General features: G+C 36.4%; 3 protein-coding genes across 5 annotated transcripts in view; 1 reads left to right on the top strand and 2 right to left on the bottom strand.

The window, feature by feature from the left end:
• Positions 1-9350: 9350 nt before the first annotated feature.
• Positions 9351-9812, top strand: LOC106757745 (uncharacterized mitochondrial protein AtMg00240-like). The gene has a single exon (XM_014640522.1). The coding sequence runs from the start codon at positions 9351-9353 to the stop codon at positions 9810-9812; it is 462 nt and encodes a 153-aa protein (XP_014496008.1).
• A 1230-nt stretch (positions 9813-11042) lies between these two features.
• Positions 11043-11591, bottom strand: LOC106757736 (protein SRC1-like). The gene has a single exon (XM_014640510.2). The coding sequence runs from the start codon at positions 11414-11416 to the stop codon at positions 11048-11050; it is 369 nt and encodes a 122-aa protein (XP_014495996.1). The 5' UTR covers positions 11417-11591; the 3' UTR covers positions 11043-11047.
• Positions 11592-13203: 1612 nt separating this feature from the next.
• Positions 13204-17535, bottom strand: part of LOC106770907 (cleavage stimulation factor subunit 77) — a 46256-nt gene continuing 41924 nt past the window's right edge. For all 3 annotated transcript variants that reach the window (XM_014656757.2, XM_014656765.2, XM_014656773.2), the window contains exon 23: positions 13204-13859. In XM_014656757.2, the coding sequence (XP_014512243.1) occupies positions 13696-13859 (164 nt within the window). In that variant the 3' untranslated portion in view covers positions 13204-13695. The remainder of the gene's footprint in view (positions 13860-17535) is intronic.

Raw genomic sequence — 17535 nt, 5'->3', positions numbered from 1 at the left:
GCTTTAGAAGTCGGAGTGGCGGGGTCAGACGTCTAAATGGAGTCAAAAAGTGACTTTTTAAATTTCTGGGTTTAGGGTTTAGACGTCAGTTCCCCCAATAACTGACGTCTAAAGGGCTTTAGAAGTCGGAGTGGCAGGATCAAACGTCTAAATGGAGTCAAAAAGTGACTTTTTAAATTTCTGGGTTTAGGGTTTAGACGTTGGTTCCCCTAATAACTGACGTCTAAAGGACTTTAGAAGTCGGTTCCCCCCATAACAGACGTCTAAATAAAATAAAAAATTATTTTTTATTAACTTTTTCGTTTAGTTTTGGCGTCTATTCAGGGGAGCCGACGTATATGAGGACCTATAGACATCGGTTATGAGGGCCCTGACGTCTATAATATTATAGACGTCGGACCCCCGCTTAACTGACGTCTAAGGGGTGACGTTAAAAGTCGATTCTGCACTAGTGTATGATGTTTATGGTATGATGATGCTCATGGTGTTGTTCATGATTGAGATAATCATGAGGGTGATGTATATGATGGTAATCATGGTATTTGAGGTGCTTCAAGTGATGCTACGTGATAACGGTGTTACTATAATAGTTATAATAAGTAGTTAGCATAAGTGCTAAGAAGTGAATAGACCAAGAGTCTGTGTGTGAGATGTTAGTGATTAAATCAAGGGTTAGAGATCAAGGATCGAAGATCGAGGATCGATGATTGAGGATCAAGGATCGAGTAATTCGTTGTGATTAAATTGTTATGTTAGAGGTTTAGGAATCTTATTGATATTACTACTATGTATGGGGTGTTTGATTATTATTGATATAATCAATATCTTTATGTCTTGTTATTATGATTGTTTTACCTGTAACTTACCCCATACGTGTTTGTGTTTTTGTGTTGTGAATGATATTATCGGTGATGATCGAATAATGTGTTATACGTGAGCAGATGATGTTACAGATGGTGTTGAGACATGATAGATTCGAGAGATGACAGAGGGATAGACTTGAGATTTTATATAAAGTCATAATGTTTGAAATTTAAAGATAATGTATTTGGAGTTATTTTATTACCTTCGTTATGTCCATGGATAAAAGTTTTTGAATTATTATGTTTTGAACAAATTGTGCACGTTAAATGTTGAGGTTTTTGAAAATATGTTTTCGTGTTGTGTTAAAGTTTGAAAATTACCGGTTTTTGAAAAACCCGTGAAACCCTGGAATTTGGGGTGTTACACGGTTTCACTTCTAAAGCTCATGAAGGTTGTTTAAGGCAGGTGGGAACATCCTTTTCTCCTTCTTTGGGTATCCATCTTCTTCCATCATCCATTTTTGTAAGCATTGAGGCTCTCCATGGAAATGAAGAGTCATACCTATCTTGTTTGGGGTAGATGTAGCTATTGAATTCTCTTGTACCTTATAAATGCTTTGATTATATATATGCATCTTCGTTTAAATGTTAATTTCTTGTTTCTACTCTTAATGCTTGTGGGAATGAGGACGTTCTTAGCTCAATTTGTAGTTTTGTTGGGTTTTGGGAAAAGTCTAGTGAACCCTAGGCTTGAAAGAAGTGATCTAGTGGGGACTTATGTCTAGGGATGGAACATGACCCATCAGTTAACTAAAACCCTAGGTCCTAATACAAGTTCGATTGTTGAGTGATCAAGGGATTGACCCTTAGTAAGAAAACTTAGGCTCTCTCACCTAAGGGATTATGGTTTGAGTGCTTTAGAGGATTGACATTAGTATTTGATGGAGATGAGATGATTTCATGTGTGTAAGAGAGTGAAGCCGGTGAGATCTACCCCTAGCATTGTCATTCCATACACTTTATACCTTTTCCCCACTCCTAAGTGCCTTAAATTACCAGAGTCCACCCTTCTTTATGCATCTTTATTAACTTGCATATAGTTGTAAATTCATGAACTATTCTTTAGTCTAGATGAGTTACTAATCGTATGATTATTTAGTATTATACGAGTCTCTTGGGAAAACGACACCTAATCTTACTATAGTTTTATTACTTAAATGATTTGGTTCGCTTGCCAATTAGTTAACAAGACCTTGAATGCGAATAAAAGATAATGTTCAATGAAAACTCGACCTGGTTATTCCTAAATGATTTTGGCTTCGCTACCTTATTTAAGGTGCCATCTACTGATAATACCCATGGATCCTCATTACTAGGTGGCATAGGATAATTGAACTCATTAAAGAAGTAAGATAAAATCTAGGCCTTGATAAGACCTCATGGTTCGTACAAAATGTTACATTCCAATAGTTCCACCGACCACTTCAATATTTAGCCTGCCAAATCTAGCTTCTATAGGATTTGTCTAAGGGGTAAAATTGTTTTCACCATAATTCATATGATTGGAAGTAAGGTCACAATATCTTAACTACCGACAACACTACTAAAACTATCCTTTTCACAGTTTGATAGCGAATTTTCAAACTGTGTCAACTAAAAAAATAATTGGGTTTTTGGATGACCTTTATCTCTTGAACAAGGGCTAAGATGATCGTTTAATCAGATTCCGTTGTAGTTGCTTATTACCTAAATCTATTGTAAAAGCTATTATAACCAAACACTTTTTTTTATCAAATAGCTATCTCTATCAAAATGTTGCAACAAATTTGATTAGATGATTGAAAAATATTTATTTGTGAAACTGTAGTTTGAACAAAACTTTTAAGTCAAGCGTTTAACAATTTATATAAATCTTTTAACCATTGATAAGGCCGTTAAACTATCTCTTTGGCAATTTTTTTTTCTATAACACTATTCAAATCCCCTCTCCATTGTAGTATTTTTTTTCAAGTACTTCATTTGTTAATCTCCCGATATGTATCTTGGGCTCATCTTTTCAAATTTCATATCTAACTTATTCTAGCTGATAGCGTATGTACGTCAGTTTCTCAAACTTCCATCATAGCATTTCTGTGTGACATCTTAAGACAATGGTCATCCCTACATTGCCAGATGTTGTGGGGTACTTAACTTTTATATGCATGCCAAAACAATCACGCCTAATTTGTTAAGAGAAGACGTCTTGAGAAACACATTATATGTTGATAGAGGATTTACCACCAAAGATTTGATGAGAATAATCCTTACCCTTTCTCCCTTTAGGTGGTATGAATTTCGACATATCCCCTTATCTCTACTGAGTCTCCTACAAAAACCCCCATGACCCTGTTAAATTGCCTTAAAGAATCTATTAGAATACCTAGCCCAACAAAGGCATCCTAAGAGAGGACATTGACATAACTCCTTTGATCCATCAACACTGAATGACGAATCATTATAGTTGATATAACGATCAGGTCATCTTAATGAGGCAACACATCCCTAAGGTCATGTTACCCCAAAGATATGACAAGCGTTGTCTGGATGGCAGTGTTTAATGTGTCAATTATAATCACCTATCATTTGTACCGCTTTCTTGCCATTCTTTTTACTCTTCCCCTTAATAATCCTTCAACAATCATGAGAAGGTCACCCAAGATTGATGTCTCATGCTCCTTCTTACTTTGTTTCTTTTTGTCTCTTGAATTTGATCTAGTGCATCTGCTATCTTCTATGTCTTCTTCTCATTGCTTTCGGTATGCACCCAAATACCCCTTAAATATTAGTCTTTTTATCTATTTGATCAATGTGAAACAATTCTTGGTGTTATGCCTCTTGGTGCGATGAAACTCATACCAAGTTTCTCGATCTAACCCTACAAGTTTTTCTGATCTTTTAAGATATTTGAAAAGATTTGTTGTGTGAATTTCCTACCATAATCGTGTCTTGGACACATTTGGAGGGGTTTGATGGAATTATATGTTGATATTTCATCTTTCGTGCCTGTGAGGTCGATCTGGTAGACTTCAACAAGAGGCACCTTCCTTTCTTCACCATTGTTGATCATTATTTCGGGTTGCGTGGAAGTTTTCCTTCTACAACTGTTTTGCACGCTTTTGAGTAGAGATGTAAAAAGAAATCCATATTTGTGAGTATTTGTAGATAAAAGCTACAACAGGTAGAAAATTGATATTATAAATTGATACCTACGGATAATGGATACATATATTTTTTATACCTGTAAGACGGGTATGAATATCAAAGTATTATGACCTAATTTTTTCTAAGGTACACATCTCATCTCATTTTCATTCTTTAAGCTTCAAGTATTCCTTCATTGTCTTCGTCTAGGTACAAACCTTGACACCCTTTTTTTTTATATCATTTATTTTGTGTTACTCTCTAATTTTCTTGGTATAAAAGCTTCGAGATTGGAACATGATTAAATCTTCCTAGCCTAAAGAAGAAGTTAAAAAAAATGGTTTTTAATATGAGCTACACTCGAATAATTATGCATCTTCTGAATCATATATATATATATATATATATATATATATATATATATATATATATTTGTAGAAAAACTTTAGGCTTTTAAGATGTTTTCCGTTAGGGTCTCACGTCCTTGATGCAGGATATGGAAATGGGAAATACTAGGTTTGAATTAGGATTGTTTTTGTAAATACCTGTGAGTACAATAGATATCCTCGAATATTAAAAAGAATATGCTGGTATCCACATAACTGATGAAAGCATGTTCACATAGATCACAAAGTAGCTTTGAATTGTATCTCAAAGTTTGTATTTTTGTGTTTTGGGCTTTATTTTGGAGTATTCATGTTGGACTTAAGATGTAGAGGCATTTAATATATAAACCTTTTTTTACACACTTTTGGAAACAGATTTAAAAGAAATATGTTGAAACATTGTTGATGTTTCTAGTGCATATGTGTGTATGGCTGAAGTGACAACTCCACCTCTTATCTTATGCAGGTATGGCTGAAGTGGTTATCCTCTTCCTACTTAAATCAATATCTCTCCCTCTTCATACAAGAATCATGTTTATTTATAAAAGCCAATTTCCTCTTATCACTTGCCAATTGAGACAAATCTGCTTAGTATATTACAAGAATATACAAATTTTAAAAAAATTACAAAAATAGACAAGTCGTGCATTGCCTAAATCATTCAACTCTGTCATATCTGAAAAGTTTATGTCCCCACGACTTCAAGATTGAAGTTGTCCAATCCCTCATGAGTTTAACCTTGAAGTCATTTATTAAACCATATGCAATATTGAAGACATTAAATAAGGATATGTTGTCATTGTTATATCTTCTCAAAGGCATAAAGGTTGTAATATTTTATTACTTGAATTTGCCTATAAAAAACCATGATGTAGTGAAACGACAATCCGTGTGTGGTTTAATTTTTATAACTTTGATAGCAAATTACATTCTCTTATAAAAAAACTATCCTTTCATAAACGTGAATGAGTGATGAAAAACCTAAGGATAAAAATATAATTTCAATATTTTTAATGATTAACATGTCTATGGATAATCCCAGTCTCCAAGACACCAAGTTACATGAGTGTGTTAGAATCCTCTTTAATTGATTCTTATCTGCTTTTTACTGTGTACTTTACCGCCTCTGTCACCCTATATATATATAAGGTACTCTTTTACTTTTAATAGAAACAATACACATTTTATTCATAATATAATTGTGTAGAAAGTTCTCTTCCTCTCTCTCTCGAGCTTCTNTGCTTTTTCCAACTTTACTCTCTGTAAGTTTTCTTGTTTTCTTCTTGAATGATTATCATGATGCACACGGATCACTCATGCCATGGATATGATTCTTCAAGATCATACTTTGTTGTTCTTCTCTGATGGTATCAGAGCTCTTCTTTTGAAGAGCTCTGTTGCGCCTCTAACCCTAATTTTTTCCCTTTTCCTTCTTTTTCTTTTTCTTTCTCTCGTCTTCCTTTTCTTTGTTCCTCTTTTCTTTTACAGGATATTCGACGATGACGGAGGAACACACTCAATCTTCCGATCTCTTGTATCTCCATCCAAGCGAAAGTCCTGCAATTTCTCTCGTTTCCCCTCTCCTAGAATCCAACAATTACCATGCTTGGAGCAAATCAATGTACACAGCCTTGAGTGCGAAGAACAAGGTTCAGTTTATTGACAGTACTGCTACTCCACCGCAAAAGGAAGCCGATTCTTATCACGCATGGACAAGATGCAACAACATGGTGGTCTCGTGGCTCGTACACTCTGTATCTCCGGACATACGTCGTAGTATCCTCTGGATGGACAGCGCCCAAGCCATTTGGGACGACCTAAAATCAAGATTCTTCCAAGGAGATCTCTTACGTATTTCTGAATTGCAAAACGAAGCCGCCGCTCTAAAACAAGGGGAAAGCACTGTGACAGAGTATTTTACCAAGCTGCGCATAATCTGGGATGAGCTCGACAACTTTCGTCCTGAGCCAACCTGTTCCTGTGAAGTCAAGTGCTCTTGCAAACTTACTTCAACAATTACTCAAAGAAAGAATGAGGATCAGATTCTACAATTTCTTCGCGGACTGAATGAACAATACGGTAACATTCAATCTCACGTTTTATTAATGGATCCTATGCCTCCCATCTCGAAAATCTTTTCCTATGTTGTACAGCAAGAAAGACAGGTTATGAGCAATAATTTTCTCAATGGGCTGGAAGTTAAACATGTTGCCGCTGTTGGTATTGTCACCTGTTCCTATTATGGCAAGAATGGTCACAATGAATCGGTTTGCTTCAAGAAACATGGATTTCCTGCTAACAAAAATACTACTGGTAAGAAGATTTGCTCCCATTGTGGCAAAATCGGACATACCATTGAAGTCTGCTACAGGAAACATGGGTTTCCTCCAGGTCATAAACTTCACAATGGAAAAAGTTTCATGACTACAAATCAAGATACTAAGTCTGCAGATGCCACTGATCAAGAGGTCCGCTTGACACAACAGCAGTATCAAGCTCTCATGGCCCTTATCAAGCCCTCTAATGACACAGGAGCCCCATCCACTAATCAGATCAGTTCCATAATATCTAATTCAACTGATACAGGTAAATCCGTTTTTACCCTTACTTCTCATGAAGGCAAAGGTATTATATCATGGATATTAGATTCTGGCGCAACAAATCATGTTTCCTCTTCTCTCACTCACTTAAGCTCTTATGAAAAAATTACCCCTGTGACCATTAATCTACCTAACGACATGCAAACCAACGCCACACATAAAGGCATTGTTAAAATCAGTAAACATATTATTCTCAAAGATGTTCTGTTTATTCCAGATTTTTGTTATAACCTCATCTCTGTCTCTAAGCTGGTTGCACATAATAATGTCTGTATTAGCTTCACTAATGGAACATGTTTTATTCAGGATTTGACCACAAACAGCAAGATTGGTTCAGTTGAGGTGAATGGAGGGTTGTACATCTTTCGCGGATCCATCAACACTACACACCATTTTACTCACTCTGTAGATAAGCACACTGCTGCTAAATTTGATTGTAAAAACATTTGGCACAATCGGCTAGGTCATTTGTCTGATCAAAGACTAGAAATTTTGAGACACAAGTATAGCTACATTGATTTTAGAACTGACAATTGCAATGCTTGCCATACTGCTAAACAAAGACGTATTCCTTTTTCTCCTAGTATTACTCATACCTCTCATGCTTTTGATCTTATACATATTGATATTTGGGGATCATGCTCTATCAGAGATATTTTTTAACCATTGTTGACGATTATACTAGATATACTTGGATACATTTGATGAAACATAAATCTGAAACTCGTCAACACATTATTCATTTTATTGCATATGTTAAAAATCAGTTTCAAACTAGAATAAAGATCATTCGTTCTGATAACGACAAAGAATTTGCTATGACTGATTATTTTAACATCGAAGGTATAGTTCATCAAACATCTTGCATTGAAACTCCTCAACATAATGGTATAGTTGAGAGGAAACACCAACATCTTTTCAATGTAACTAGAGCCTTGCTTTTTCATTCTAAAATTTCTACTCAATTTTGGACATATGCCCTCAACTATGCTACTCTTTTAATTAACATAATGCCTACTCCTTTTCTCAATAATAATTCACCATNTGACAGATTATATCACANTGACTTTGACATTTCCAGGTTGAGAGTCTTTGGCTGCCTCTGTTATGTTAGCACTCTTCATTCCAATAGAAAAAAGCTTGATCCCCGTGCCAAGCCCAGCCTCTTCCTTGGATTACATCCTACAACTAAAGGTTACATTACATATGATCTTGACAGCCATGATATTAATGTTTCTAGAAATGTTACTTTTCTTGAAAATGAATTTCCTGCCATTAATTCCCCTTTTATACAAGATCAGAATGTTTCAATACCTTTATCTACTAATCCCTTTATGTATAATGATGATCACAATAACACTGTTGTTCCCATTGACAATGTCACCATAAATGATGAACATACTCAAGACCCTGCCGAAAATGCACATCATGAAAATGACTCTCCCAGACGATCTAGTAGAGTTAGAAAACCACCAGCCTATCTAAAAGATTTCCAAATCTCTTCTTATACTACTACTAAAACAAAATACCCAATTAGCAATGTCCTATCTTTTGCCAAATTATCAACTGCATATAAAGCTTTCATTTTCTCTTTAGATAGTGTTACTGATCCGCAGGATTACAAAGAAGCCATACAACATGATCACTGGCGGCAGGCTATGAAAGAAGAAATCATGGCTCTAGAACACAACAATACATGGACCATCACCACTCTCCCTTCCCACAAAAAGGCTATAGGCTGCAAATGGGTATACAAAACAAAGCACAAGGCCGATGGGACCATAGACAGATTCAAGGCTCGCCTTGTTGCCAAGGGATACAATCAAATGGAGGGTATTGATTATTTTGAAACATTCTCTCCTGTTATTAAACTAACTAGTGTTCGTTTCATACTATCTTTAGCTTCAGCTAAAAATTGGCACATAAGACAATTGGATGTCAATAATGCCTTTCTACACGGCGACTTAAACGAAGAGGTTTACATGCAAATACCACCGGGGGTCCTTACCACAGGTAAAAATCAGGTTTGCCTTCTTCATAAATCTCTCTATGGTTTGAAACAAGCTAGCAGACAGTGGTATGACAAGTTATCATCTTTTCTTCTCTCTCACAACTTTTCACTAACATCTGGAGACCACTCTCTTTTTGTAAAACATACTGGAAATAACATTACTATAATGCTTGTTTATGTTGATGATATAATACTCACTGGAAATAATATTCATGATATTGAACAAATCACAAAACTGCTTAATGACAGTTTCAAAATAAAAAATCTTGGTAATTTATCTTACTTTTTGGGCTTTGAAGTTGCTAGAAGCAGTGCAGGGATCCTTTTAACCCAGAGGAAATATGCTATTGATCTTCTCACATAAACAGGGATGCTTGATGCAGCTCCTGTCAGCACTCCTATGAATTTTTCCACCAAAATATCTTCTGATGGTGTTCCTCTTGATGACCCCGCTGCATTCAAAAGGCTAATAGGAAGGCTTATATACCTCACCAACACCCGTCCAGATATCACCTACGCTATCCATCGTCTCAGCCAATTTGTTGCTGCTCCAACCACGCTCCATCACCAAGCTGCCTTTAGAATCTTACGCTATATCAAACAAACTCCTGGACAAGGTATTTTTCTAACCGCAAATAATAACCTTCAATTACAAGCTTACAGTGATTCCGACTGGGCCGACTGTCCTGATTCTCGCAAATCTAGCACTGGCTATATTGTTTACTTGGGGGACTCACCAATAGCATGGAAATCAAAAAAGCAAAACACGGTCTCCCACAGCTCATCCGAAGCTGAATACCGCGCTCTTGCCCAGACCGTCTGTGAACTCTAGTGGCTTAGCAATCTTATGAATGATCTCCATCTTCCTCTTCCACAACCTGCCACCATATATTGTGACAACATCTCTGCCATCAAAATCGCCACCAACCAAGTATTCCATGAACAAACAAAACACATAGAGATTGACTGCCATCTCATTCGGGAAAAAGTTCAACAGGGCATTGTGAAGCTCCTCCCCATACACACTACTCTACAACTTGCTGATATATTGACCAAGCCTCTTCCTCCTTCAACCTTTCATAGCATAAATTCCAAGCTTGGCACTCTTAACATCTACGCCAAGCTTGAGGGGGGCTGTTAGAATCCTCTTTAATTGATTCTTATCTGTTTTTTACTGTGTACTTTACCGCCTTTNNCNCNNTATATATATAAGGTACTCTTTTACTTTTAATAGAAACAATACACATTTTATTCATAATATAATTGTGTAGAAAGTTCTCTTCCTCTCTCTCTCGAGCTTCTNTGCTTTTTCCAACTTTACTCTCTGTAAGTTTTCTTGTTTTCTTCTTGAATGATTATCATNATGCACACGGATCACTCATGCCATGGATATGATTCTTCAAGATCATACTTTGTTGTTCTTCTCTGAGAGTGATAAAAATGAAGAATCGAGTAGTCTTACATTATTAACGTCGTTCCAAAACAGATATACACTCCACTAATCCACGATTGAACTTCCATAAATACATATCTACATATATATTGGTCCGAAATTGAGAAAAAAGAAAATCAAGTACTATAGTAGTAATCTCTATGTATATTTGGCCACGCGTAAATAAGAGTATTGATGTGCGTGTACAAATTGATCTCAAACGTATGCTTTAATAAAAAAAAAAAAACAATAACATATTAAATTTAAAGTTATATTTAATATTTTTCAAATTTGAAGATTAATACAACATATATCTGAATTTCAAATATCTTGAGCAATAACATTAAAAAAAAAAAAGTGAAATTAAATCATAGTGGCATTTATGTGTCTTTTAATCCAGGTTTTAAATATATCTTCCCAAAGCTTTAAAATAAATCCTCTTAAGATTTAAAATAATTATACACAGCATGACTGATAAAGAGAAAACATTACAAATATAAAACAGAAAATGTAATTCAAAAAATGAGAAGATATTACTGTAAATAATGTGTTACAAAATTTTGGAAGAATTGAATAAAGTAATGATGAAATTTAAAAGAGGAAACACAAAGATTACCTTAACATATATATTATATCTAATCACTGTCACTGCTGCTGCTGCTACCGTCACCATGTTTTTCATGTCCATGCTTCTTCTTGTCCTTCTTCTTTTTCTTATTCTCACCACCCTTGTCATGTTCATCACCATGGAACTTGTCTTTCATCTTGTCCATAAACCCTTCTTTGTGTCCTTCTTGGTGCCCTTCTTTGTGCCCTTCTTTATTATGACCCTTGTTATGTTCATCACCATGAAACTTGTCTTTCATCTTGTCCATAAAGCCACCCTCTTGCTTGTGATCGCCTTTGTGTTCACCTTTGTGTTCATCATGGGGGTTTCCTTTGTGTTCTTCATCTTTTTTGTGCCCTCCAAAGCTCTCTTCAATCTTGTGCATGATTCCAGACATGCTTTCTTTCTCACTCGGTTTGTTTCTGATCTCAGACAATGAAAGAATGTGAAATAAGTGTATTTATAAGGCTAGAAAGGGAGGATAATGACACAAGATTATCTGGTTTTGGCTGGAATTTCGGGACTGTTCTTGTTCGTGAGCGTCAATGCTGTTCTATTCATTAGAGAATTTTGGTTTCAAAAATAGCTGAGGTGAAAAAATGGTGTTGATCTTGTTTGTGGGGAAAACATCTCACACGTTTGTGTTTGTAGATGAAACTTGAGGAATTTCCGGTCAACTCATTGTGATGAGGTGATGCAATTATTATATTACAATTTTAGTATTTTAATTTACTTAAAAATATTTAGACTAAATTTTACTTTTAGTTTTTTTTTTCTTTTAGAAAATTTATCATTTTCATAAAATATTGGTTTTATATACATTACTTTTATATTTTAATCAATTAATTAATATTTTTTCTTATTTTAAATAAATATGTTAAATCTAAAGCTGATTTGGAAAAAATAATCACAGAGAATTAAGTATTCGATCAAAATTGTAATATTTTAATATATAGAGACTGTAATAACGAAAAATAAACAGTGACAAAAAAGTTTCAGAAATTAGAAAGAAGTAAATAATTAGAGAGAAGTAAATAATTTATTCTTATGTATAAGGAAACCTTTACCTCTAGTAAGAAGATTGAATATGAGTGTTTATATATGTTTAATATAATAAAAATTATAGATTAATATCTTGTTAATCTATTTATAATAGAAAAAATATAAATTAAACTTGTTTTTTTTTCTTTGATTTCATTTATGATTTCATGTTTATTAAATTCCTTTGAATTCTTGAAAGTGTATATTCATAATCATTTGGTTATATGTCTAATGGAAGTCTTTCTTAAATTTTCTTCACTTAAATATAATTAAGAAAAGCTGAGTCTATATCATCAATAAATAACATAGTGTCTAACGCTCTCAATTTTAACTTGTCTAATTATTGTAAATTCACCTATCGTCTGCTTTGGCATTTTACATATAACTTCTACCTTTTAACACACTTAACATCTAACTCACATTTGCACCTAACATCTACTACACAATAAAATACCCCCTTTTAACTATTCACATAATCATTACACCTTTTAAAATAAATAATCCAAAAATTAACCGAAAAAGATATTGCAAAATAAAAAAAATACATAAGATATAGTTATTTCTCAATTTTGAAATTCCTTTCTAGAATGAGTGTTCCAAATTGGTGAGTAGAGTGGTTTTCTTGCATAATAGTATTTAGAAAGATCACCCATATAAGAATGAATTATACCACCCCATCCCATGTACAATTTTTCCATTTTGATTATACAATTCGTAATTTAAAAAAAAAATAATGATACTTTGACAACATTTCTTTAACATTTTAACATTATTTACATATCATTTTATAATTAGTCCAAAAAATGGTGTTAAAATATTTTCAAAAAACAATTGTCAAAGTATTATTGTTCTTTTAAAAACCATCTCTTTACTACAATTATGAATTGCCCTATTATCCAAACACTACTCAATAGTTCTATTCAATCGAGTTCTTTACCACCATTATAACAAATCCAACAACCATTAAGAGTAAAAAAACTCAAAAGTAACGCACAAGGACACTAATGGATGTTTTAGAGGTTGACTTAGTTATAAAAACACAGGGCAAAATAGGTATTTTAAAAAAATTGGGGGTGTAGAAAGAGAATAGCGGGATGAAGGAAGAATCCTATTTTAAATTGAGAATAAGAAATTGGGTTTTAATCTTCAGCATCGCATCATGCTCTATGCAAATCATGCTCATAAAATAAGTATAAAAAAATTGTCACGAATATCGACATATTGTAAAATCATGATACTAAAAGTTGAACCCTTCTGTAGTATAGCAAAATAAAAGTGCATATAATAAATCTTATTTTAGATGACCTAGTTACATCCCTGCAAGGAGAAAATAGTTTCAGAAGACCAATCTCTACTCTGGCAATTGGAGACAGGTATCATTCTTCCATGAAAGTTCATGTTTTATCAATGTATCGAACATCCCAAAAGCTGCGGTTATACTGATGCAAAGATGGTAGTCCTTCTGCGTTGTCAGATTTTAGTAAACATGACAATGGACGAAAGGAATGAACCCTGAATATACATCATGTTTATAACTTGTGCATAACGCTATAAGCAAAAGGATAGTGATATATGAGTTCATGGAAGGTCTTTTAATTTACAACAGCCTCGAATAAATGCTTGAAAGTATTTTTATCAACCAGTGCTGCCAGATAAATCGCCAGAAAATGCACTTCCATATGAAACTGATCCCGTTTGAGAAGCACTGCTGGCTCGAGCTTTCTGATACTGTCGTATCCTGAAAGCATCTCGAGGAAGGGGTTGACTTTGGACAGTAGTGGTATCATCATCCTCTTGCTCTAAACATTTTTACAAAAGCACATATCAGCAGGGGGGAAACTTAACTTTGGAGTAAAAACATAAAGAAAGCTCTAACAGTACAAGTATAAACACACATTAGAAAACTAGGACAATGAAATTTACAACAACCAGCATTTAGGTATTCCACCACCTCGGTCTCAAACCTCTCATTGTGGAAAACTTGGCAAGGTCGGCAAAGAGTAATCTTCATTGCAATATTGTAACCATTTTGGCCACATTGAAGTAGGATGTCACACTAAAGCATGGAAAAGGCGGAGACGACTAATGTTGCCCAACTTGCAAAGATCTTGCAAAAAATATTAACCACCAATGAATATCATGATTTCCTCCAGTTCTAAACATCTCGACATCTGCCTTGCCAAATCTTGATTCAGTTTAGTAATCTTGTAGCTTTTGTCCCTCAGTCTTTTTCCCTAGGACCCAAGATACTTGACACTAATGCCTTGAATCATATGACCCGTAACTAATAATATTTTTCCTGAGTTATCATATTACAATTCCTTGCCTTTCGTTACTTGCAAATGGCTCTCAAGTTTAAGTTTGAGGCACCGGTTAAATCCCTCTGCTACTGGGGTGATGGAATTCTTACCTCCCATAACTTAATCAACTGCATGCTCTAATCTGTCCTCCAATTGCAACATGACTTCGTACTCTATTTTGTACCAACATACATGACCCCTCAATCTTGTGCATCTTTATTTATTCAATGGCACTTACTTTATCATGATCTTACTCCAGGTAAAGATTGTTGGAATCATTACATATAGGTATTATCATTTAGGCTAGTCTGCAGAAGTTTAATGGTTTTACCTAGTTCTGTACCTAGTAGTCTAGGACAGTCTCTTAACCTTCTATCTCCCTATTGTATCATCTCTTTGTTATTATAAATGGCAGAACATGAGAGGGATCATTAAGCCCTCAAGAATATTTCTTATCAATTTTAAATCTCAAGTTGGTATCAGAGCAGGTTCATCCTGCTCTGGTTTCCGTCCTCAGTTGTCCACCAGCACTGTCGTTGCTGTTCGCACCTGTCCGGTGCCGTTCGCCATCGTCCGCGGCTGTCTCGCCACTGTCCGCAGCTGTCAACTGCAGTTTCAAGTTCTTCAACTTGGTTGCCCGCCATCTCGCATCTGCCCGCAATTGTCCGCCTCTGTTCGCCGCCGTTCACCGCCGTCCGCCGCCGTCCGCCGCCGGCCACCGTCACTGTTCCGTCCGGCGACCAGTGGATTTGGTTCGCCTCTTCACGCGACAGCCAACCCCGCCGGTGGGTTCGCCTGGTTCCTCCTCACGCTCCCTCACGCGCAGCTTCTTTGTGCGCTGCGAACAGGCGCGTGCTGTACACGCGCCGCCGTCTGCTCACCGGAAAGCCGCCGCGACACCTCCATAGCTGTCGCCTGGGTCTCCTCTCCCTGTTTGGACCCTCAAAACCTGGTTCCCGTGAGGTCCCGAAGCTCCCCTTGAAAAACCGAGGGTTGTTTGGTTGCTCCCTGCTGCATTTTCTGTTTCTCTCGGTTTTTCAGGCTCCTTTCTGGTTCCTCTCCTATTTTTATCATCAATGGCGTCTGGAAGTGTTCTTTCTCTATCTGGAAGTCCCTCAATTACTTCAGAAAAGCTAAACGGAAAGAATTACCTCTCTTGGTCTGCTGCCGTGGAATTGTGGTTTCTCGGTCAAGGACATTATGACCACCTTGAGCAAGATGGAAGCCAAGTACCGTCTGAAAAAGCTGAACAATGGAAACAAGCAGATTTCCAATTGTGTGCCCTATTGTGGCAGTCTGTGGAACCACGACTTTTGATATCTCTTAGAGCCTTCAAAACATGTCACTCGTTTTGGAAGAAAGCTCAAAGNATTTATNCTAATGATATTCAACNTCTCTACGATACAGCTAACAAGCTTGCAAGTCTCAAAATGACANATCATGATATGGTCTCCTTCATGACTGAAGCCCAAGCAGCTGTGGAAGAGTTGAGAATGTTCTTGGAAGAGGAATCTTCGGAAGACATCAAGAAGAAGCTTGACAAGTATTATATGGTGATGATCCTCCGTGCTTTGCATCNAGACTTGAATCACATCAGNGACCAACTTCTNACAAGCCATGAGGTCCCAACCTTGGAAGCCTTGACCACACGTCTTCTTCGTGTTCCAGCGCCTCAATCTCAGGAAGCTCATGAAACACTAGAACCATCTGTCATGGTTGCCACACGAGGAAGAGGAGGACGTGGCACTAGAGGAGGAGGACGTGGAGGTCGGGGACGTCCTCAGTGCTCTTACTGTAAGAGGCCGGGTCACACCCAAGAAAATTGTTACTCCTTGCATGGCTTTCCTTCAAAAACAGNCAATATCTCTAAGGCTGAAACTTCCACTTCCAACTCCAAGTTCACTGAGGAAGAGTATCAAGAGTATCTGCGATTAAAGTCTAACAGCTTGGCGCAATCATCTCAGTCCCCAAGTATGTCCACAGCTTGCATTTCTCAATCCATGGAAGGTTCAAATTCATGGGTAATTGACTCGGGTGCTTCTGATCACATCTCTGGTAATGCCTCACTATTCTCAACCATTTCCCTCCAAGAAAAACCCCATTTCATTACCCTTGCCAATGGCTCTAAAACTTCTTCAAAGGGAGTTGGTCAAGTCTCCTTATCTCCCTCTCTCACTCTGAAATTTGTTCTTTTTGTCCCTCACTGTCCATTCAATTTAATTTCCTTAAGTCAGTTAACCAAAATGTTACATTGTTCAATAACCTTTGATTCAAATTCTTTTGTCATACAGGAGCGTGGCTCGGGGAGACAGATTGGAGAAGGATATGAAGCTGGAGGTTTATACCATTTTGGATCTCATCCACGGGTATCATGTGTTGCTGCTCCTCATCCTAAAGTGTTACATGATCGGTTTGGCCATCCTCACTTGTCAAAGTTAAAACAGATGTGTCCTGAACTTAGTAGTCTTCAAACTTTAGAATGCGAGTCTTGTCAACTAGGAAAACATGTCAAATCTGTCTTTCCTAAAAAGTCTCACTCAATGTGTACTTCTAGTTTTTCTATTATTCATTCTGATGTTTGGGGACCTAGTCGCGTCTCTTCTTTTGGTTTTAGATATTTTGTTACTTTTATTGATGAGTATTCTAGATGTACTTGGGTTTATCTAATGAAAGATCGTTCTGAATTGTTACCCATTTTCACCTCCTTTTTGAATGAAATCAANAACCAATTTGGTCAAGTAATAAAAATCTTGAGAAGTGATAATGCTAAAGAGTATTTCTCATCCTCTTTTTCTGCAATCCTTAGCTCCCATGGTATTTTGCATCAGTCCACTTGTCCTCATACACCCCAGCAAAATGGTATAGCCGAAAGNAAAAATAGACACTTGGTTGAAACGGCTCGTACCCTTTTGCTTGGTGCCCATATTCCTGTTCATCACTGGGGGGGATGCCATCTTAACTGCATGTTATCTTATCAATAGGATGCCCTCCTCCTCTCTCAATAATAAAGTCCCTTTCTCCATCCTCTTTCCCAATGATCCTCTCTATCACACCCCTCCTCGAGTTTTTGGCTGTGTATGTTTTGTTCACGACATGTCTCCAGGGCTAGACAAGCTCTCCGCTCGTGCAATTAAGTGTGTCTTTTTAGGCTATTCTCGGCTTCAAAAAGGGTACA

The sequence above is a fragment of the Vigna radiata genome, chromosome 1 (genome assembly GCF_000741045.1).
Source record: "Vigna radiata var. radiata cultivar VC1973A chromosome 1, Vradiata_ver6, whole genome shotgun sequence".
Classification (NCBI taxonomy): Eukaryota; Viridiplantae; Streptophyta; class Magnoliopsida; order Fabales; family Fabaceae; genus Vigna; species Vigna radiata.
The sequence above is the reverse complement of the archived record's forward strand: the minus strand, read 5'-3'. Positions and strand labels throughout refer to the sequence as shown.

Bases quoted from the DNA above. Each gene is read 5' to 3' on its own strand.
- LOC106757745 (XM_014640522.1), top strand. From the start codon at position 9,351: ATGCTTGATGCAGCTCCTGTCAGCACTCCTATGAATTTTTCCACCAAA.
- LOC106757736 (XM_014640510.2), bottom strand. From the start codon at position 11,416: ATGTCTGGAATCATGCACAAGATTGAAGAGAGCTTTGGAGGGCACAAA.